At 36.5% G+C, this 23,165-nt stretch overlaps 4 protein-coding genes and 1 long non-coding RNA gene across 5 annotated transcripts; 2 read left to right on the forward strand and 3 right to left on the reverse strand.

Moving 5' to 3' along the window:
- Positions 1-602: 602 nt before the first annotated feature.
- LOC121763222 (protein DCL, chloroplastic-like) lies at positions 603-3,756 on the forward strand. Its single transcript, XM_042159175.1, has 3 exons — positions 603-986; positions 2,972-3,086; positions 3,222-3,756. The coding sequence occupies exons 1-3, from the start codon at positions 673-675 to the stop codon at positions 3,390-3,392; spliced, it is 600 nt and encodes a 199-aa protein (XP_042015109.1). The 5' UTR covers positions 603-672; the 3' UTR covers positions 3,393-3,756.
- An 11,023-nt stretch (positions 3,757-14,779) lies between these two features.
- LOC121763769 (cyclin-D3-1-like) lies at positions 14,780-16,792 on the forward strand. Its single transcript, XM_042159849.1, has 4 exons — positions 14,780-15,353; positions 15,457-15,658; positions 16,128-16,258; positions 16,340-16,792. The coding sequence occupies exons 1-4, from the start codon at positions 14,940-14,942 to the stop codon at positions 16,565-16,567; spliced, it is 975 nt and encodes a 324-aa protein (XP_042015783.1). The 5' UTR covers positions 14,780-14,939; the 3' UTR covers positions 16,568-16,792.
- Positions 16,793-19,137: 2,345 nt separating this feature from the next.
- On the reverse strand, positions 19,138-19,597 carry LOC121765079. Its single transcript, XR_006042715.1, has 2 exons — positions 19,539-19,597; positions 19,138-19,456 (listed from the first exon to the last, which is right to left on the reverse strand). It is a non-coding gene; the product is annotated as an uncharacterized LOC121765079 (long non-coding RNA).
- Positions 19,598-19,889: 292 nt separating this feature from the next.
- LOC121764892 (probable carbohydrate esterase At4g34215) lies at positions 19,890-20,961 on the reverse strand. The gene is made up of 2 exons (XM_042160916.1): positions 20,310-20,961; positions 19,890-20,187 (listed from the first exon to the last, which is right to left on the reverse strand). Exons 1-2 carry the CDS (start codon positions 20,877-20,879, stop codon positions 20,002-20,004), a joined length of 756 nt encoding a protein of 251 aa, XP_042016850.1. The 5' UTR covers positions 20,880-20,961; the 3' UTR covers positions 19,890-20,001.
- A 1,006-nt stretch (positions 20,962-21,967) lies between these two features.
- LOC121764845 (probable carbohydrate esterase At4g34215) lies at positions 21,968-23,060 on the reverse strand. Its single transcript, XM_042160871.1, has 2 exons — positions 22,411-23,060; positions 21,968-22,296 (listed from the first exon to the last, which is right to left on the reverse strand). The coding sequence occupies exons 1-2, from the start codon at positions 22,978-22,980 to the stop codon at positions 22,108-22,110; spliced, it is 759 nt and encodes a 252-aa protein (XP_042016805.1). The 5' UTR covers positions 22,981-23,060; the 3' UTR covers positions 21,968-22,107.
- Positions 23,061-23,165: the final 105 nt, after the last annotated feature.

Here is a 23,165-nt window from a genome sequence, read left to right on the forward strand (position 1 = left end):
TAATAATATAAAAAATGAAGGTTTTAGGGTATCCACTACGGGGCGCCCGCGGCTATAGCTGCGGGTTGGGGCGGGGGGCGGGCAAGCTATAGTGGAGGGCGCGGGCGGACGGCGATTTGGGGGCGGTAGGGGGGCGGACGGCCTTCAGCCGGCTCCGGGGCGAGGACGCGGCGAGATGGGTGAGGACGCGGCTATAGCCGCGGCTCCTACAGTGGCGGCACCGACCGCCGCGGCTATAGCCGAAATTTTTTTTTACATTTCAATTTACCTATAAATACGCTCCACTCCATTCATTATTTTCACACCATTCCAACTCTACATCTATAAAAATTTATCTCACTACAATTTGGGGTCGGAAATGAACAATTTGTGGAGAGACAGCTGGAATGCTCTGGTTCAACAAGTGCAACACCAGGCCGCCCAGGAGGAAGCGGCCAGTTTGGCGGAAATGATAGTTGATTATAAAATGAAAGTTAATTATAAAATTTGGGGGTTATTGGAGCTGTCCACTATAGTAGCGAAAATAGAATTTTAAGGCTATAGATAATAAAACTGGGGCTATGGATAAAAATTGGGGTGGGGCTATTGGGAGTGTCCGATCACTCTTATAAGTAAATACATAAAGCTATACTGAACTACTCAATAGATGACAATTGCTTGAGTTCAGAATCAATGGCTGCTCCGCTTCTCAGGGCTCCGCCGCTCCTCCTCCTCCGCCTCGTCCAGCGCAGCTATCATCTATCCCTCATAAATGTCCCACCGCCTCGCAGGCCGCTGTGCACCTCCGCCGCTGATTCCACCGGCGGCGACGGTGGCAAATCATCCTCGCTAGCTCAAGTTTTTCAATCAACCGATGTAAAAGATCGCCCCTATTATCCTAAATTGGACTACCCGGATTACCGGAGATGGAAAATCAAGGAAGCAGAAATATTTGAAGACATCGAGCCCATTGTTTGCCTCACCAAAGAAATACTTCACTCAAAAAGGTACGTGCTTTCTTTCTCTATCTCTCTGAGATTAGGTTAAATTGTTTCAATTTCTTTCTTATGTATTTTCAATTTTTTGTTGTGGATTATTGTTTGATGATGGGTAAAAGCTTTATTTTTCAATTTCACATTGATTTTAATTGTTATGGGGCTTGAATGGATTCTTACTTGAATGCAAGATTTGTGATTAGGGGTTGATTAAATGCATAACATGTAGGAGTTGTTAGATTCTTGATTCAGGTAGAAATAATAGAGAAAATGTCACTTAAAATGATGAAAGGAGTACATGAGATTGAAGAAGATAGTAACTAAGTAAGCAAGGAATGTCATCTAATCCTGTGGAATACGAAAACCAAAATCAGTAGAATGGACTTAGTTGCTGTCTGAAATGAGAAAATAATGTATCACTTCTCAAATTAGATAATTTAGAAGTAGAGTTGGACTTGGATATTTGGCGATGTAGCACAATTTAGTTGGTATGACGCTTCTTTTCCATCCAATAGGCTGGAGTCCCGTGCCAAATTGGCGATGTAAAGGTGTTTGGACTGTGAATGTAGTTTCGTTTGATTCGAAGTCAATGAGCTCTTTTATTAGTTTTGTATTCTCTTGAAGGACTCTAATCTGAATAGTGAATACTGAAACTGCAGTAAGATGTAGCTGGATGCTGAGATTGTGTAAATGTGTAAAAAGGCTAGTAGCCATTAATAACCTTTTAACATAGAATTCTCTATATTTCAGCCTAACCTTGTGGGCGGGACAGGTTCTGAACTACTACTACCTCTGAAATTTTGTTATCGTATCACCCAGTAGCATTTCCAGCTTAGCATCCATTTTACTCATTGCTACTTGTTTGTTTTCTGGTAGGATCTTGCTATCCTTCTTCTAGTATAACTGTTCTCTACTTCGGTGATCCATGGTGTATGGCACTTAAGATTCTCAGACTAATGCACAAAGATTTTCCCTTTCTGTTATGTCAAAATATATTTAGAGCTTGTGTTCTACCCTATTTGAAGTGTAGCCGAACCTGGAATACAGTAGAAAAATGAATAACAGAAATATTACCACTAACGGAAAATGAGTTACTTATCATGCCAAAACATCTACTCTCCTCTGGAATCTATGGTCAATCCATGTATCATATAATCTTATATCACAGAATAAAACTTTACAAAGGTGACTGCTGAAAAAAAATTGGCGAAGGGTTACTCTCTTTGAGACTTTACTTGTTTTTGGCTTGTTCAGGTTGTTCGGAGAAGAAAGAACTGAGATTCGATAAAAAATCATCTACAAAGCATTATCATTTTAGTTTTCCTGTTAAAAGTACTTGCAGAAATTATAATTGGCAATGAAATTCTTTTGCTGTAACCTTTCGACGAAAGCTCTATGTGGGAGACGTATTTGAATATATTTGAATAAAATTGAGTGTAAGTGGATCCCATATTGTTTGCTTGAGTTTTTTCCAAACTGATGCATGCATTTTTCAATGAATTGATGTAGTTTGGTTATGCATAGAAAGTAAGGAAGTCTAGATATCATGCTAACATAGGTATAAGTCAGTTTTACTTAATTAAATTCAAATTGAATGGATCTAGTGCTCTACACAACAAGCTGGAGTAAGCCTATTTTGGAGTGACCTGTTACATGGCACATCTATATAATCTTGTGTAGACTGGTTATAAAATCTTCTCGATTTTGTAAGACCCAGAAATGAATCTAGACTTCTAGTCATAACTTGTTCTTCCTAGTCCTTTGTTTGGTAGGGTTGGATAAGATTATACTTATTAAAATCTCTAAAAATTTGTCCCACGTTGACTTGGTGATGATCCAATCTAAGGACAACCCTCCCCCTTATGAGTCCTTTTATGGGGTGAGTGACCTATTTCTTATACTAATACTTACTGTAATCGATACTGTGTTTTCTTCTTCGTTGGTTGTGTGATGGATGGAGTCAAGTGGCATGCTTACTTTGTATGTTTGTCCACCAGGTATATGGATGGAGAACGCCTCACCCCAAAAGACGAGCAAGCTGTGGTGGATAGGCTTCTTGCACATCATCCTCATTCCGAAGACAAGATTGGTTGCGGACTTGATTCAATTATGGTTGGTTTCATTTCTCTGGCAGACTGATTGCCAATTCAATCTCTACCCTGCTTCTTTTAAATACGACAAATGTCAACAAATGCTAATAATGCTTCTTCGACATTATTCATCTTCTAAAATGTGATTCGAATGAAGGTTGACCGGCATCCCCATTTCTCGAATTCAAGGTGCCTTTTTGTCGTAAGAACTGATGGCGGATGGATCGACTTCTCCTACCAGAAGTGTCTCCGAGCCTACATCCGAGACAAGTACCCCTGTTATGGAGAAAGATTCATAAAAGAGTATTTCAAACGCGGCAGCAGCTGAGCTTTTCTCAAGCAAGTTTCTTCTCCGATGTTGAAACGCCGCTCAATCCTTCTCGATGGGGTACCACTTTGCGTCGAATACGGAGTGCTAATAATATCTGAAGATGATGCATAATCTTGTGCCTTTTCTGGGTATAAACTGATGTTTTGAAGGGAATGTTAGAGTAGCTATACAAGTTGGTAGGTTTATTTAGTTTGAGCTGATTTAAACTGGTTGGATAATACCAATTTCCTCTAACAAGTGCAGAAACTATTCTGCTGAATACATTTTAGAGAGCAGATTGTAAGTCTGTTTTCATAGTGTGTATGTCTAAACGATGTCGTTTTGTCGCTATAAGTAGCTCGATCTAAAAAACGTTTTCAAATGTGTGATGTTTGAATTGGCGCCGTAATTATTTTTATAATAGAATGTGAGTGTAATAAGTTAGTTGAACGGTGGGTCTATTTATCCAAAATGAAAATTAAATAAATGAGATTTTAAATTATGAACATCCCGGAGGTCAAAATGGGACTATGTGGACAGAGTGAGGAGTATAAATTTATAATCCATCTGTATTAAATGCGTTTCATTTTGAGCACTCGTTTTGGAAAAATGATAGATAAAATTGAGAAGGAGTAAAGTAAGAGAGTAAATAATATAGATAAAAGTCTTCTCTATATTATTATTTCTCCTAATTTACTTTTTCTCTACTTTAATTATTTATTATCATTTTTTAAAATGAGTGCTGAAAATGAAACACATCTACCCTTACGGGGACGGAGGGAGTAACAAATGTGGGAAAAGTGATGATGGGTCAATGCCATGGGTTTGGCAAAAAGTGTGATGGGTCCTTATTGGGACTATAGAATCTTGTACCACTCGCTGGAAAAGTGGGACACTTGCCTCTTATCATATCAGATTTCCTATTCTAACCCACCACCTGCAGTCTCGTTTCAACACATGTCCCCCATATTTTAGTGCTCCTTCCGTCAACGAAAAATAGAACACATTATGAATGACACGAATTTTAAGGCGGAATTGGTAAAATAAGAGAGAAGGGAGAAAAGTACTCCATCTGTCCATGAAAAATAGGACACATTGTGAATGACACGAGTTTTAATGTGGAATTAGTAAAGTAAGAAAGAAGAGAAAAAAGTAGGAGAGAAGTAGTGTTAGTGGAATATGAAGTTCATTTAATTAGTACTCCCTCTAATTTATAGTAGTGGAGTAATTTTATCATTTTGGTATGTTCCATAGTAGTGAAGTCATTTTCCTTTTTTAGTAAAAGTCAACATATTTCTTGTCACTTACATTTTTCTCTCTTACTTTATTCTCTATACTTTTTTTCTCTCCTACTTTGTAATCTTTTACATTACACAACTTTTTCATAATCTCTGTGTCGGAAAGAAATGCATCCATTACTATGGAACATGGGGAGTAAGAGAGAAGGAAAAAAAAGTAACAGAAAAATTGTTGAAAACTTTCTTTTTTAAATGTACTCTATTTTTTCTGTACAACCAAAAATAGTAAAAATGCTCTATTTTTTTGGGACGGATGGAGTTATTATAGTAGTAGTAGGAGTATTTTATTTTAATAGAACAAGATAGACTTCCTTCCTAAGTATTTTATTTTAATAGAACAAGATAGACTTCCTTCCTAAAAAGTACTGGAATTCATCTTTTCTACACTATTTTGCTTTGTTATTCAAAATTTAACTACTCCTATTTTTTGAGTTTTTCTTTTTAAATAAATGAGCATTATTCTCGACTAATAATATTTTAACATATTTTTTTTTCCATTTTACTAATTTCATAGTGCTATTAAAACTCATGATATTTTCAAATTTTGTATTTTGTGAACAAGAATATAACGTGAGTTGGGTCATAGCCAACCAGCTGGGATATCCTAACTTCCGTTTCCGACGTAGAGATGTGGGTTGATCCAGCTTCTTTGGTAGCTGGTTTTAATAATTTTTCGTTTCTCCCTCGTATATATATAGTCAGTTTTTTTCCACTTGATAGTACGGAGGATCTCGACTTGTGGGACCTCTACTTGGCTTCTTCATGTTCTTGTTTAGATCCTAGTCACTTTTGGGCTAAGATCATGTTGTTAGAACATTTTATCTTGATATTATTTACGGGTTGGAGGTCTGCCTAAACCTCCCGCCCACAAAGGGCGTTCTTGATTTTAAAAAAAAAAGGAGTTGGGTCATAGCCAAAGGTGAACCACTATTTGAAATGATATGGCCATCTTCCAAAGTTCAAACCATTGGATTCAAATTACTAATAAGCCAAAATATTGCTCTAACTTTTTCGACTTATTGCATACACGTATATTAGTTCTGTTTCAAAACAGTATGTTGCCGGAGCCTATCTTCTGAATTTCTGATTGCCATCAATTAGGAGTATTTGATTTCACCATTCATCTTTTCACTAATGTACTAAAATCGGGTACAAATTTATAATCTAAAATATCAATGCAAATTCCAATTGCACCGATTATGAATTTAATGCCTGTTCTTACACTACGATTTAAAAAGAGTAGCAGTATTAAGTCACACCTTTTCAAATTAAAAACATTTTATTTTTTAGTGATTTAATAAAATACTTCATTTGTCACTGTCCATTTTTGGCAATACATCCCAAAGTTGATCAATTTCTATTTTAGTAAGTTTATTTCTTTTTAACTAAGTTATATCACATCTGTATTAATAATATTTCAATTATTTTTTATTTTAATTTTATTCCCTTTTATTTTATTCAATTTCTATAGAATGGATAAAGTATTTAATTAATTAATTCTTTGCGGAGTCAAATCATGACCTCTCCTTGGAATAACTCAGAAGATTGTAAAATAAGTAAGTCTAAACATTAATAAAATGAATAACATAAAAGTACATTTTCAGTAAAACATTAAATATTTTCTGCAAAACGCTGACTATGAAAAGCAAACAAAATTCGTATGTCATTCATTCACTACTATCCCTCAATCTCATTGCATATATGCAGAAGTCCTTTTATTTTTGTCTCACTTTAACTCTCTTAACCCATAGTAAAGGTAGAAAGCAACGCATCACGTTTGCCGATATCAATTACAGTAATAAATCTTCTGTTCATGTTTTTATTTAGCTACGCTTTAATTTATTGCAACCTTACATAGTGTATGCTGTTTTTTGGAGTACTTATCATTACTATTACAACTTCAATTTACAGCTTGAATTTCAATTCAATAATAATGCTATTTTCATATTATGTATTGACTCCGAGCAATTCTTTTATAGAAAAGAAATTAAAATTTGCCATAATTTTTCGTGACCTATAAAGTATCACCTATACGAATACCATTAATATATTCTGCAATCTTAGTATGTTGTACTTTATTACATGTAAAAAATAAATTAAAAATGATATAACAAACATATGTATTGAATATACCATTGGCGTAATTGGTGGATGGTGAAAAATGTGATAATTGCGTTGTCACTGTTACAGAATTTAATTTTTATTGTTGATGGCAATAATTCGTTAAATTTAATGACGCCCACGATTATTTGATTATTTCTGATATTCATGACTATTCATCCAATTTCGGCGCAACAGTTTTTAAAATTGACTTCTTACCACTTAAAAGAGCATCCACGACCCTTCCAATAGTCCCGCCATATTTTTTATCCACAGCCACTTCGTATTTGTCTGCGCCCACAAAAAAAAGTGTCCGCAGCAATATTGGACACTTTTTTAGTCACTTTTCACTTTAATTTTTTATTTTTATATTTTAATTCAATTATAATTAAAAATATCGGACTACACATAATTAGAAAAAACGGCTATAATTAAATAAATTAAAATTGAACACTAAATTTTGGCCGTATTAAAGTAATGAAAAAATTATACAACGAAAATTTAATCTATAGAAAATCACACATGTTCTTCACGCTGCGCCCCCTCCCCTACGTGCCCATACCTCTTCAATCAAATAGGCCTGTAGTGTGGCATGTGCCGTGCTCCTGCGCATATCAGTGAAACGTTGGAGCATATATTCATTACTACGTGGTACACCCATCTGTATCGGCACGGAGGCAACACCGTGACTTGAACTTGCACCATCTTCCGGTGCCCAGCGCTCTGCAGCAATTCCTTCATCTTCGATTATCATATTGTGCAATATGATACATGTTAACATAATATTCCACAAATCGTCCATTTTTAATACCAATGGAATCCACAAATTTTAGTGAGAGAAAGTATGAATAAAGAGTTGGAATGGTGTGAAAATAATGAGAGAAATGAGATGTATTTATAGGTAAATTAAATAAATTTTTAAAAAAATGAAAAAAAAATTGTCCGCCCCCTACCGGCGCGCCACTCACCGCCGCGCTATAGGCCGGCGCGCCTGTCGATGCAGCGTACCTCGCCCGACGCGTCCTCGGCGCCTAGTCACCAATCGCCCTTCCGCCCCAAAAAAGCTTCCGCACCGGGGAGGACACTTCTCCCGCTATAGTTAGCCGCCGCCGCGGCGGTTCCGAGGCGGCCGGCGTGCCGCCCCTATGGTGGATGCTCTAAATGTAAGTTTGTATATTTCGTTTTGCCTTTTTAATTAAACAGCTAAGTATAATAATAATAATAATAATAATAATAATAATAATAATAATAATAATAATAATAATAATAATAATACACAATTATTTTCCCAATAAATGCAATTAATTCGCGTGTAATTATAGCCCCAAAAGCTGTCGATACTACACTTAGTCATGGATCTTGATTCTCTTTCCCTTTCATGATTCCCCTTAATCAAACGGTGTATGATCATTAAGTTGGGATCTAGAACTTGGATGATGTACTAATATGAAATACAGTATGAAATAATTTTAGAATATAGTATTAAATTTTTTATTTAAAATCAGGAGTGATCATTGCAGATTATTGTACTTATTAATATCCACTCAATAGTACAAATATCATACCAACCAACTCAACACAAAATATTAAGTAAAACAAATTAACTCCATTTTCCACCACTTGTCTATATACACAAAGTGCAAAGTACTACCAACTATAGGGTCATCCGTTGTAACTTCTCCACACTTGAGTGGTTTAACATGTACACATTAAATTATGTTGATAGTATTTTGAAATTTGAATTTAAAATTCTACAATAATATTTATCACATGTTTTGTTATTCAGATAAGGCTTTTTGTATAACTATGCACATAGATGATATTATAAAAGAACTTTTTTTCATTAAAGCTCTATATTGGTCCGCAGTGACGGATCCAGGACCCGAAAATGGCGGGGGCGGAACTTATATTTAATATTGAATATTTAATATAATATTATTTTTAATAATAAAATAAATAAATATTATATTAATATTTAAGTAGCACTACTGCACTAGCTTCATTAATAAAATATAAACATGCTTCAGCTTGCAAATATGTATTATTCATTTTAAAATAAAAAATTATATAAATATAAACATGCTTTAGCTTGCAAATATGCATTATTCATTTTAAAATATAAAATTAGTGTAAATATATGTACATTTAAAATCACTGTAAATATTATATACAAAAGTGATATAAGTAGAGCACTAAATATTTATATTTCAAAAATATTTAAAATATTTATTTTGTTACATAGAGAATAATTAAGATGCATGGATCAAATTATAAGCACTTTAGGATAAAAAAGACTTGAACACAAAATTAAAAATAATTTTAACTAAAGAATAAATATAACAACATAATATATGCAACTTAGTAGTATTTAAAGGTATTATTTTGATAATAAGAAGAAATATGAATTGATAAAATAAAAAATGAAAAATGAAAATAATATGTTTTTGTTGAGGATTGAACCCTAGACATCTTAGTTAAAAATCCAACAACCAAACCATTGGACTACTACATTTTATATGACATTTATTGACAACAAAAATATTTCAACACTCTACGGAGGGGGCGGATATCCTATTTTCGGCTTGATTCAATGAAAAATTTAGGCTCTCCGGACGGTCGGGTAGGGGCGACCGCAGAGATGCCCACGGTTCGAAAACCGGCGGTTCCGGTTCGGAACCGCCGGTTCCGGTTTTGGCGGAAGCGGAACCGGAACCGGACCGTGAGGCTATTTCACGGTTCCGGTTCCGGTTCGAAAACCGGGCGGTTCCGGTTCCGGTTCGGAACCGCCGGTTTTCCGGCGGTTTTGGCGGTTCCGGTTTTTGAACCGGCGGTTTCGCCGGTTCAATTATTTTTTTTTTTTTTTTTTAAATTTGAAATTTGGCTTTATACAACAAATCGGAACAAGACAATGCATAATTCAAGCACAAATAAGACGAATAAGGAGAAAATGAAATAAATTTTATTGATTTTGAGTTGTAACGGACAACGATACATTACAATTTACAATACATAAGTATACAATACAACAACATACAACAATGTAATATAATTTACAAGTGTCGTCGGGCGTCGGCTCGTCGCCTCGTCGGACTCGGAAGGTAAATTTAAAAAAAAATGAAATGGGGGGGAAAAAGGAAAAATTGAAAAGGGCTTGAGATCAACTTAAACTTTCAAAGTTAAACTTTTCAAATTTAAGTTGAGTTGCCTACGTATCCACAATTTTATTGAGGAATCAAAGCCCACGTAGTTCTCTTACCTTGGGATCAACCCTTTTTTCTTGCAAAATGTTGCCCATTTTCTAAGCAAACACATATCAACACGCTATATACACATTGCTACATTTCTAATAGGGGCAATTTGATCTTCCAAAGCAATCAATGCATCTCGAACACACATAGTCAGAATATTATTCAAGCATCTAGCATGGAAAAAATTAGTACTAATAGATAGTTTGTTCTGATTTTTTCCATGCTAGATGCTTGAATAATGTTCTGACTATGTGTGTTCGAGATGCATTGATTGCTTTGGAAGATCAAATTGCCCCTATTAGAAATGCAGCAATGTGTATATAGCGTGCTGATATGTGTTTGCTTAGAAAATGGGCAACATTTTGCAAGAAAAAAAGGTTGATTCCAATGTAAGATTTCATAGATCATTCAGGATGCGGCTAAGTTGTACTTGAAGATCATTAAAATATATTCCGCATTTGATATTTATCAAATGGGGAATATATTTTAATGATCTTCAAGTACAACATAGCCGCATCCTGAATGATCTATGAAATAGGGGGAAAAAAAAAAAATGAAAAGGGCTTGAGCTCAACTTAAACTTTCGAAGTTAAACTTTTCAAATTTAAGTTGAGGTGCCTACGTATCCACAATTTTATTGAGGAATCAAAGCCCACGTAGTTCTCTTACCTTGCTTACCTTTTTGGTCGGCAGTGCTCGCCGTTCACCGCCCCCGTCGACTCATTGCTAATGTTGAGTGCTATCGCTTCTGACCTCGTCATCGCCATCGGAAGAAAATTCTTCACCATCACTCTCTACACGGAAGTCGAAATCCGGCTCTTGTGCTCTCATGTCCGCCTTTGCCCAATCGTCAAGTAACATAGTGGCTTCCATGTTCTTGGCGGAGAGATTGCTCCTTTTGTCGTCTAGGACACAACCGCCGACACTAAAAGCTTGTTCAACGGCGACGGTGGAAGCGGGAACGGCGAATATCTCCTTAGCCATGATGGAGAGTATCGGAAACTCTTTGTCATGTGTTCCCCACCAATTAAGGACGTCAATTTGTTGAGTAGGAGGACCTGCATCTTGAAAAATAGAGCGCGATTCCAAATATATATCTAATTCACTAGTCGCTCTAGTCCTATTGGTTGTAGTACCGTATAGATCTTGCAATTGTGATACTACGTCGGGATCGATCATGACATTGGAAAAATCCCCTCCACCAAAATCAAATGTAGAAGGACTAGGAGGAGCACGTACCTGGTGAGCGGTGTTATACCGCATTTCATATTCCGCGTAGAGAGAACGAAGTGCACTATCTAACCTATGTTTGATTTCATCAACATCCGGAATACTTAGTTCGAAGCATTCTCCTCTTGTCAAGCCCATTTCGCGGAGTTGAGAAAAATCCAAAGCGTGCAAACAACCATAGTACATGTCTAAAATTTTATAAACACCATGCAACTTCCACTTTGGATCCAAGCATTTTGCAATCAAAAACACATTTGGAATACGTGAAAAATATTTTAACCATTTTTCAACCATGTAAAACAAAATAGCCTTCAACTCAACGAATTGAGTATTTTTCACACAAGTTTTAAAACCAATTGCCACATACATGCAATGCTCCAAAACGCGCACAGAAGTAGGATAATAAACACCGGATAACTCAACAGTGGCATTTTTGAAAGCGCGGAATAATCGAAATAAATCCATGCTGTGGTCCCAACAAGCGGGTATCAAAATCAAATCAGAAGGAACATGAGGACAACTTCTAAAAAAATCACATAAATACTCAATGTGGTTCAAAGTCGACTCCAACATATCATATGTCGAGTTCCACCGAGTTGAAACATCCAAACGAAAGTTGGTGTACCTGCATTGCTTACCATGACAATATCTCTTCCAAGCTCTACCAATAGGAGCTTTGTTATGAATCAACTTCACAGCAGTTCTAATAGGATCAACATACTTTTGCCACAAATCGATGGCATCTTGAACACACAAATTCAAAATATGGGCAATACATCGCACATGGAAATATTTACCATCAATAACAGGAGAACATGCACTGATTAAATCATCTATGCTAGCAGTGTTAGCGCTAGCATTGTCAAAACCAATAGAAAAAATTTTATTGATCAATTGAAATTCATTCAAAACTTGAATGATCAATTGAGCAATTGCTTGTGCAGTGTGTGGTGCGGGAAATTCCCGAAATGCAATCAAACGTTTGTTTAAAGTCCAACTGTGATCAACGAAATGCACCGTGATGCCCATATACGAATTTTTACAAAAACAATCAGTCCACACATCAGAACAAATAGAAACTTTATGCCCTAAGTTAATAATAAACGTACCTAATTGCGCCTTCTTTTCCATGCATTGTCGAACAACGGCTCGCGTCATTGAAGTTCGACTCAATTTTCTTGCAGCGGCATTATATACTTGCCGCATACTCGACTCAAAAGCATCGTTATCAAAAGCATTGAATGGAAAATGTTTCATAACGGCAAATCTAGACATCACATTAAGAGCATTTTTGTGATCATATTTCAAAAGAGTATTGCTACACATACCTGATGTTTGGGATGAACCCGTCGTCCCACTTCCGACTCCATGTTGAAAGTTGAGTTGAGTTTGGGTTGGAGCGATACCAAACTCGACCGGATGCGCTTTCTCCAGGTGACGGGTAAATGTACCGTACCCTCCACCCTTTCGGAATGTGTATACGTTTTCGCAATAGTTGCAATACACATTATAAGTGTTTGGATCGTTACTATCTTGTACCCTCTTGAAATGTTTCACGAAGATGTTTGAGGTTAAAGACCTTTCAGCTGGTCTAGGAGGTTGAGGAGGTTGTCCACGTCCACGACCACCACGACCACGCCGACTCCTTGGTGGTGGTGGGGGTGGCATTTCTTGAACCTCTTCTACCTCCTCCCCCTCCTCCTCCTCGTCGTCATCATCATCATCATCATCGTCTTCATCAACATTCACGGGGGTTGGACTTTGTTGGGAATAGGCACCGCGACCGGGAGCACCACTACCGGTACCAACATAAGCATCGCCTTGGTATTGAGAGCGAGAGAGAGCAATAGCATGTGCCACATCTTGCTCTTCTCGAGCCTACAAAATAATATTTGTATTGTAAATACAAAATAAAATTATGAACAATAATGAAATGTAATTCAAAATTAATGAAATTAGTAGATAATAAATATTAACCTGCCACTCATCCATGTTCATTTGAGAAATTTCATCAATAACGGATCTCCGAGATGGCCTCTTGGCCTTTCCCTTTCCCTTATCAACACGACCTTCTCGGGATGAAGACATATTGGAATGGTATGTAGAAATGTAGAAATATGGAATAATATATTTTTTTTTGTTTTAGTAATTGAGAAAGAAAGACAACTTATAGAACTACGGGAACAAGTATAACTGTATAAGTGTATAACAATGCGTAATAAGAGTAGCAATTGCGTAATTAAATGGAAGCACAATAGCACAAATGAGAAATTGGAGACAAAGAGAGAGAATTGAGAGATTGAAGAGAGAAACTCTTATTAACACAAGAGTGGGGTGAATGTAAATGAGGATAGAGGGGGGTATTTATAGAAAAAAATGAGGGGGAAAATGGAAGAATTCGAATTTGAAATTTAAAAAAAAAAAAAAAAATTTGAATTTTCACAAAACCGGCGGTTTTGGCGGAAAACCGCCGGAACCGGCGGAACCGCCGGTTTCCGGGCCAAAACCGCCGGTTTCCGAAATAAAACCGCCGGTTCGGTCAACGAACCGTCTGCAAAAGCTGCTCCATTGTCGCCTCGTGCTCCGCGCCGCCTCGAAAGTCACTAAACCGGCGGTTAACCGCCGGTTTTTCCGGTTAACCGCCGGTTAACCGCCGAAAAACCGGCGGTTTCGACCGTTTTTGAAGATCACCACCGGCCCTCATCCCCCTGCCTCGATTTAAGCGCCGGAACCGGCGGTTCCACGGTTAACCGCCGGTTCCGAACCGTCCCGAACCGCCGGTTCGGTGACGGTTCCGGTTCGAAATATCTTGAACCTGAACCGGACCGCGAACCGAATTGCGCCGGTTCCGGTTCGGGAATATTGCGCCGGTTCCGGTTCCGGTTCCGGAACCGGTGGGCATGACCGCCCCCACCTGCCCCCTGGATCCGTCACTGTCGGTCCGCCACTGTGTCTATATGAAACACATATTCGAGTTTTAGATTTTCAAATCTCCAAAAAAAAAATATTTTTATGTAATTTCATATTTCTGTAGTTTGGTTTGAAACTGAATGCTCTTCTCTCACACATATATAGAGTCTGGGTTCCATTTTATTCAAAATTCGATTTGGTTCGATTTTATCATTTAGGAAAAATGAGTTTACCAATTCGATTTGGAACTGATTACTCTCTCTCTTTCACACACATACAGTTCAATTGTATTTAGATTTCGATTTGGTATAATTTTGTTTTTGAGAAAAAATAGTCCACTTTCTGTCCGAACAAAGATAACGTTGTTTTTTTTTCAACTAAAGATGATTAATTATTAAAAACAAAAACACATTTGTCTATATTTTAACCATACCTTATTCATTCTCCACTTAATACACACAATAACTCTACACAAAATGTCGCGTCGCTCAAGAAATGAATCATCTTTCTTGAAACCGAGCAAATCATATTTTTTCCAGTTGCGAAACTTATTACTCTCTCACACACACATGCACACACTCTCACTTTACATAAGCACGAAAAAAAGTCCATGAGAGCAAACACCCACCCATAAAAATCCAATCTTTAGCCGTTTCCTCTACTCACACCCTCCCCACTCTCACACATGTCTCACACCACATCCCTCTCTCATCTCATCTCTATTTGACTACTACTTACTGCAAAACTAGAATGACACCTCCCCACCTCCCCCAACCAACATGCTTCCCCACACACAAATCCTCGACACTCTCCTCTGCGAGGAAGACCATTTCGACACCACCGAAAACACCCTCCTTCAACACCAACATTCCCTAAACTCCGATTCCTTCCTCACTCCCTTCGAACAAGACGACGAACTTCGCTCACTACTGCACAAAGAGCAGCAAAACGAACCGCACCGCAGATCCCAAACTAAACCCCAAATCGAAGAAGTAATTCAATGGATGCTCAGAGTCATCGCCTACTATTCCTTCTCCCCTCTCACCGCGGTTCTTGCAGTCACCTATCTCGACAGATTCCTCCATCGATACGACAGCGACAAGCCGTGGATGTTTCAGCTCGCCGCCGTCGCTTCTCTCTCCCTCGCCTCTAAAGTGGAAGAAACTGATGTCCCTCTTCTTCTAGACTTCCAAGTATGTCGATAAAAATCCAATCTTGATGATAAAAATCCAATCTTTATGATTTTTTTTTAGATTTTCTTGATTTTGATGAGATGGGTGTTGCTGATTTGTGTAGGTGGAGGAGCCCATTTATGTGTTTGAGCCCAGAAACATTCAGAAAATGGAGATTCTGATTCTGTCGACGCTTGAGTGGAAGATGAATCTCATCACCCCATTTTCGTTTCTTGATTACATTGCGAGAAGGCTATTGTTGAATGAACATCTTTGTGGGGAGTTTCTTGCAAGGTGCCAGCGTTTGATTCTCTCTGTTATAGCAGGTAATCAAGCATTAAAATTCTCATCTTCGGTAAATTGTTACAAAAATTATAAATTTTGGTCTAAGTTTGGTCAGTTATTAGTCAATGAAAAATTGCCATATTTTAGAATGCATGAATTTTAATGAACAATTAGTAAATAGAAAGAGGGAAAAAAAAGGTGATACTAAGAAAAAGAAAAATAATTAGAAAATGAATTCTAAATTTTGTGGATGACTTAAAATAAAGAATTACTGTAGTTTTTTTTAAGGAATTATGATGGTGAGTTTTTTTGGTCAAATAGTGTCTAATAGTACTCCATATGTTATAAATCACAGGTGAGTTAAACAAGTCATTTATTTATAATTATTTATTAAGAAATTATGTTGTTTGATTCAAAAATAAAAACAATATACTCCATATTATATTTATTGTTTCCTAGACAGTTTATCTTTTTATTTTAATATTAATAATTTATTTCCATTAAATCCAGACATTAGATTCATGGCATATCTACCTTCTACAATGGCAACAGCTACAATGATCCATGTGATCACCACCATTGAACCCTCAATCGATTCGGAACACCACGATCGATTATTGGGCATTCTTGGAATCAACAAGGTACAACAATTTCCATGAAAAAATTGGATTCAATTTTTAGAAAAGTAAATAAAATTCTTGCAATGTACACTATGAAATTAGGACAAAGTTCAAGATTGCTGTATGCTAATTCAAGAAGTGGCTACAAATGTCAGAACCAACAAAAGAAAGTTTGGATCTTTGCCTTGTAGCCCAAAAGGGGTGTTTGATCTCTCATTCATCTCAGATTCTTCCCCAAACGATTCTTGGGCGGTTGCTTCGAATTCTTCCTCAGTTTCTTCATCGCCACAATTGAAGAAAATCAAGACCTCAGATCGCCAAAGTTACTAGTATAGTAGTAGTAGTATTAGTATATTTATTTATAATTAGATATATTTGTTGATTTAATGTTTGTATTCAGTTAAATGCCAATCACCCTTGCAAGAAATTCATATTGTGAGCCATGTTAAAAAAAATTGGGCAAAGATGGTTTGGCATTTTAAGGGAATGAAGGGAATAGAATGCAGAGAAATTAAATTTGTACTACTTGGTATTTTATTATTTATATAAAGTCGATTTGTAAATTGATTTTGTGAATCGTCTACAGCAGAAAGTTTTTGTCTTTGCATGATTCTTGGATATGTAAATATGTAATACTACAAGATTGAATAAAATATTATACTATATGTGTTTTAATTCAATATTTTTTAGGTGTATGCTTTGTGTGCGCATTAAATCGTGGTATTAATTATAGTGCTTATCTAATTATAAAAAAAATTATTTGCACACATTTTGATATAAATTTTCCAACCTGGATCTTTTATTTTTGTGATATTATTATGGTAAGAGATAAAATAACCCAAACTCTTAACATTAATTCAAATAACTGCAATATTGCTTGTAATTATATCAAAATCTAGATCGATTGGAATAATAATTACTTCAAAGAGACTATAAATTACGTATTTTTTTGGTATATATATACTCTCATGTTCCATATTAAGTGGAGTATTTCTAATTCGACACGAAAATTTATGAAGTGTTATTTTATGTGTAAAGTGAAAAAAATAAAGTAAGAGAGAACGATAGAATAGAGACAATGGTATTAAATATTTAGATATGTACTCCCTCCGTCCCACATAATTTGATCCAGTTTTCCATTTTGGGTCGTCCCACATAATTTGACTCATTTCACTTTTACCACTTTTGGTAGTGGACCCCACATTCCACTAACTCATTCATACTCACATTTAATTATAAACTAATATATAAAAGTGGGACCCACATTCCACTAACTTTTTCAACTCACTTTTCATTACATTTCTTAAAACCCGTGCCTGGTCAAAATGTCCCAAATTATGTGGGATGGAGGGAGTATAATTTAGAGTAAACGAGCATATAATTGAGGACTTCTAAATTCGACTAAATATTTAATTTTGTTACGTATGATTGCTTAGATTATCGAGCCAACTAAATAATGCACCATTGAACTTAAAAGTAGCGTGAATGGCGGTGGGAGCATTTATACATGAACAACACATATCAATATCTAATATTTATATGAATAATATATTCATTAAAGTAAGTTAATTTCCGCTGAATCTGACTGTTTGTGGAGCTGATATATCTTTGTGGACTGTGGGTTGTATGAAATGAATTATTAAGCAACGTGACACTTTGTATTATTACATCATTTTCCTCTATAGTGTTCAACTTTAAGCTGGCAAAGTTGGCTTGTGGAAATTATTGATCGCCTATTTTTAATTTCCCTTTAATGAAAGTGATCAATGTCCCTTATTATTTGTGGACACTGTGTGAGAGACGAACGAAGATTGTACAAGATAGTAAATAATACTAATCACATGAAAAAATAGTTAATTAGGTGGAATTAGATTAGAGGTGGATTAAGATCGGACTAAAATTGGAATTAAGATCCACCCAACAAAAATAACATAAATGCAAGAAAATTAGAACAGGTGGAAGTGAGAGGTTGGGAGACAATATATTGTGATTATGGGTTTAGATGTTATTGTTGGCTCTTTTGGTTATTGGGAGAATAAACTATAGTATTTTTATCAAACCAAATAATTTAATGGAGTATAAGAAAAGACACACATGACACATCCATTATTTTATTTTATTTCCAGTTAATAATTCCTCCATTTTGGGACATATTTGACCATGTCAAGGCTAATGTGGTCTAGCTCTTTTTTTCTTTTCTACTTTTTCTTTTATTTTTATTTTTGTATCTTACCTTTTATTATGAGAATTTGTCTTTTCTTGATGCTACTTCACATGTTAGTTATCAATTTTTTTTATGAGAAATGATGCTACTCTACAGTCTACATCTATTTAATCGAATTAATATGTTTGAGTGTAGTACCATATATCTAGTCATGTACTCCACATTTTTGTATTATTCGTGACATTTTTAGGTGATCTTGACGGGTAAATTCACACATGGAGCATGCCAAAATTTTTTACCATAGGACGATAAAAAAATTTTAAAAAATATAATATAATTAAACATTTTTAAAATTACTATTTATTTTACCAAGTCAACCAATTTTTATTTTTTGGATTTTCCCTAATTTAAATATCCAATTCGAAAAGTCTTTATTGGCCGGCCCATGCCCATATTTAGTTTTGCACTTATGATATTATGGGCTCAACTCCAATTTGTCACATGTTGGGCCCGACCCAATCTAGACAGTAACCCACCTGCCCTATCAGAAATAGATGATTTATTTACATATTTTTCTTTTCATTATAGAGCGTATTAGTTAATGAATATTTCGATAATAAATACAGTAGGTAAGTTCCGGTGGATCCAAATTATATAAGTATATGTTCATTTATGATATGCAAACAAGGATGTTTGAAGTGTTCATTTTTTAATACTCCTAAATGCTAAAATTAGATATTCCAAGTCCCAGATATATAAAAATCAAGCATTAAAAGTAAAACACCAAAAGACAAGACATTCATATAATTAACATAGTATTCAATAAGTAATTTAAATTACTGCATCCTGCTAATAGTGTCACCGACAGCTTCACTGACAGCTGGCAGTTTCTCAGCCACTTTAGCGGCCGCTCCGGCGTTGTTGTCGTCGTGAACGAGATGAGTCACCGCCACCTTCTCCGGGCGTGGCTCCTCCTCCTCTCCCGCCGGCTTCCGGTAATCTGCCGTCTCCACTTTTCTCTCCACCACTCCCTCATTGTTAACTCTTTCATTACCCTAAACATGTACAAAACCACAATTACTACACACACTAATGTGAATTTTAAATTTTAAAAAAATTTAAAAATCAGACATTTACCTTAGTAGTATCCACGGGATGAGTCTTCAACTTTGAATTTTATGTAACTAGGATTTAATGTAAGAATTTTAGATGCCTCAATTGTGTGTGTGTGTATTATATATGTAGAAAATTGTGGTGCTTTAATTAAGGTGAGGAAATTTGTAGTTTGGACACGTAATAGGATCAGTTATGTTTGTTACGTGGAGACTTCTAGAAATAAGCCTTCTCATTTAGTGTTTTTTAAAGATAAACTTTCATTAATTATTATTAAAAGGTCCAAATGGCAATTACCTAATTTAAGATAAGATTCGATATACATGCCTTTTCTCGATAATAATACTAGTACTAGTATATAATATTCGATATAAATTTGTAAAAAAGCAGGTTTTATTATTGCAAAAATTCAACGTATACATTATGTGCATCACGTTCAATTATTTACATATTTCCAAACCATCCATGGACGAGGCGGTCCGATAGACTAAAATTGGAGGAAGGCGTCGGCCAACATCTGGCCAAGCTTGACCTCCCCCGCGGTCGAGAGATGCACGTTGTCGGTTAAGAGCTCAAGCCCCTTCGCATCCACTTGCTTCAAGTTGGCAACTTTGATCGCTTGCTGATTTGCTCTCCATTCCTCCACGAAACCATCACCAGATGTTATTAACACCTAGAACGTTAACAACATAAAAAAATATAAGACTTCATATGTCCGCCGTTAAATATCTCATTTTTTTTATCATATCTGAACCACATGCAATACAAATAATTAAAATTATACTATTATCATACCTGAACCACAGGCAATGTAGGCATCTGCAAATCGGCACGCACGTCAGCAATAAACTTTTCAAATTTGGCCTTGTAAGACTCAGTATCTTGCAAAAACTTCGTGTCGGATTCGCCTTGGTACCATAGGAGAGCCCGGAGAGCCCCTCCGTCCTTGATGGCGGCCTTGGACCGATCGATCATGTCGTTGTACAACTTCATCCCTTTCGCCCACTCGTCTATTTTGGTTCCTCCAATTGCGCATGGGATCAAACCAATCACTCCGATGGTGGGGTCCTTTGCCAGCATTGTGTTGGCAAAGGACATCCCTGGCCCAATGCCAACGACCTTAGGGTCAATGCCCATGTGGAGAGGGTCGTGGGCCACCTCCCACGCAAGCTTGACGTTGAGCCTTAAGATCTTCGGACTGGGCTGGCACTCTGCAGGGACATGTGGGTCCAACACGCCGTTTATAAGGCCGCCTCGTCCGACCATGTTGCTTTGTCCTGCCAATATGAATATGTTTTGGGGTTGGTCAATGCAGCTCACAATTGTTGAGCAGCACAAAAGGGTTAACCAACCAATGGAATTCATATTTTGGTCGGAACAAAATGCAACAAGATTGAGAAAAGAGGCTTAAAGTTTGGAGTTCTACTTTTTGGCCACTTTTTCAAAATGGTTGGGTGGTTTGGAATGAGAAGTAATTGGAATATTTCTCCATTTTATACAATAGTAGTTTGCTATTTTATTTCATTCTCGTATTTTAGTGGTTCCAACATGAAACACGTGTATCTCATTGCATATTTAACTCTCCGATAAATTTTAATCGGACACTATTTATATATGAAAGGTTTGGATTATTCTTCTTGTAACAACCATATCCTTTGGTATATATATACTCCCTCTGTCTCATTTTAGTGGTTCCAACACGAGACACATGCTTCAGTTTTTTTTAGTATATACATACTCCATCCGTCTCATTTTAAGTAGAGAATTTCTAGTTCGACATGAAAATTTATGTATCATTATTTTATGTGTAATATTGAGATAATAAAGTAAGAAAGAGAAAATGTAAAGGGATTATTAAATATACATACCTTTTCTCGATAATAATACTAGTACTAGTACATGATATTCGATATAAAATTGTAAAAAACTAGCCCCTATATTTGATCGAGAAACGGTATTCAGTGTTGTACATGGATTATATATGTTTTAGTTTGTATAAAATTGTGTTAGGTTGAAAGGATAAAATTAATCTCACGCCAATTCAATGTCGATAGTAATTAATTTTGGATCAATTTAATCTTTAGTATGAAACATGCTTCATTGATTTTCATATACTTTAATCCGTCACTATTTATGGAACTTTTTATTGTTGTAGACAGCGACGAAGCAAAATTATTACAATGGGAGTCGGCACTGTTTATAATTATGAGATATTTTTCCACATTGTTACTAGTGTCTCCAAAAGTAGTTGCGGCATGTGACTTGAGAATAGCGAGAGATAAAAACGATTTTTATAGAAATAATTAGATGATTGGTTATAAAAACTAGTAATATATGTGATGACAGTTGTTGAAAGCATATTAATAACATTATTGATTGTATCTTAAATTTATAATTTTATCATATTGGAGATCATAAAACTTAGGACTCAAATCCAAGCGTGACAGTAGCTATGAGTTAATGTTAGTATATTGATAACTGATGAACATCATAAGATTTTGTTGCAAAAATTCAACGTATACATCATGTGCATCACGTTCAATTATATGCTGCTATATTTCCATATCATCCATGGACGAGGCGGCTCGATCGACTAAAATTGGAGGAAGGCGTCGGCCAACATCTGGCCAAGCTTGATCTCCCCCGCGGTTGAGAGATGCACGTTGTCGGTTTTGAGCTCAAGCCCCTTCGAATCCACTTGCTTCAAGTTCTCAACTTTGATCGCTCGCTGATTTTCTCTCATTTCCTCCACGAACTTACCATCACCAGACATTATTATCACCTAGAACGTTAACAACATGAAAAAATATAGATTCCATATGTCCGCCATTAAATATCTCAATTTTCATATGAACCACATGCAATATAGATAATTACAATTATACTATTATCATACCTGAACCACAGGCAATGTGGGCATCTGCAAATCGGCACGCACGTCAGTGATGAACTTTTCGAAATTGGCCTTGTACGCCTCAGTATCTTGCAAAAACTTGGTGTCAGATTCGCCTTGGTACCATAGGAGAGCCCGGAGAGCCCCTCCGTCCTTGAGGGCGGCCTTGGTCCGATCGATCATGTCGTTGTACAACTTCATCCCTTTCGCCCACTCTTCTATCTTGGTTCCTCCAACTGCGCATGGGACCAAACCAATCACTCCGATGGTGGGGTCCTTTGCCAGCATTGTGTTGGCAAAGGACATCCCTGGCCCAATGCCAGCGACCTTATAGTCAATGTCCACGTGGAGAGGGTCGTGGGCCACCTCCCATGCAAGCTTTCCATTGAGCCTTAGGATCTTCGGACTGGGCTGACACTCTGCAGGGACCTGTTGGTCCCACGCGCCATTTATAAGGCCGCCTCGTCCGGCCATGTTGCTTTGTCCGGCCAATATGAATATGTTTTGGGGTTGGTCAATGCAGCTCACAATTGTTGAGCAGCACAAAAAGGTTAACCAACCAATGGGATTCATATTTTGGTCGGAACAAAATGCAACAAGATTGAGAAAAGAGGCTTAAAGTTTGGAGTTCTACTTTTTGGCCACTTTTTCAAATTGGTTGGGTGGTTTGGAATGAGAAGTAATTGGAATATTTCTCCATTTTATACAATAGTAGTTTGCTATTTTATTTCATTCTCGTATTTTAGTGGTTCCAACAT

This window comes from Salvia splendens, chromosome 14 (assembly GCF_004379255.2).
Source record: "Salvia splendens isolate huo1 chromosome 14, SspV2, whole genome shotgun sequence".
NCBI lineage: Eukaryota > Viridiplantae > Streptophyta > Magnoliopsida > Lamiales > Lamiaceae > Salvia > Salvia splendens.

Bases quoted from the DNA above. Each gene is read 5' to 3' on its own strand.
- LOC121763222 (XM_042159175.1), top strand. From the start codon at position 673: ATGGCTGCTCCGCTTCTCAGGGCTCCGCCGCTCCTCCTCCTCCGCCTC. The intron at 987-2,971 runs GTACGTGCTTTC...TTTGTCCACCAG, and splicing joins GAAATACTTCACTCAAAAAG to GTATATGGATGGAGAACGCC. The intron at 3,087-3,221 runs GTTGGTTTCATT...ATTCGAATGAAG, and splicing joins GCGGACTTGATTCAATTATG to GTTGACCGGCATCCCCATTT.
- LOC121763769 (XM_042159849.1), top strand. From the start codon at position 14,940: ATGCTTCCCCACACACAAATCCTCGACACTCTCCTCTGCGAGGAAGAC. The intron at 15,354-15,456 runs GTATGTCGATAA...TGATTTGTGTAG, and splicing joins CTCTTCTTCTAGACTTCCAA to GTGGAGGAGCCCATTTATGT. The intron at 15,659-16,127 runs GTAATCAAGCAT...CATTAAATCCAG, and splicing joins GATTCTCTCTGTTATAGCAG to ACATTAGATTCATGGCATAT.
- LOC121764892 (XM_042160916.1), bottom strand. From the start codon at position 20,879: ATGAATTCCATTGGTTGGTTAACCCTTTTGTGCTGCTCAACAATTGTG. The intron at 20,188-20,309 runs GTATGATAATAG...TTAACGTTCTAG, and splicing joins CTACATTGCCTGTGGTTCAG to GTGTTAATAACATCTGGTGA.
- LOC121764845 (XM_042160871.1), bottom strand. From the start codon at position 22,980: ATGAATCCCATTGGTTGGTTAACCTTTTTGTGCTGCTCAACAATTGTG. The intron at 22,297-22,410 runs GTATGATAATAG...TTAACGTTCTAG, and splicing joins CCACATTGCCTGTGGTTCAG to GTGATAATAATGTCTGGTGA.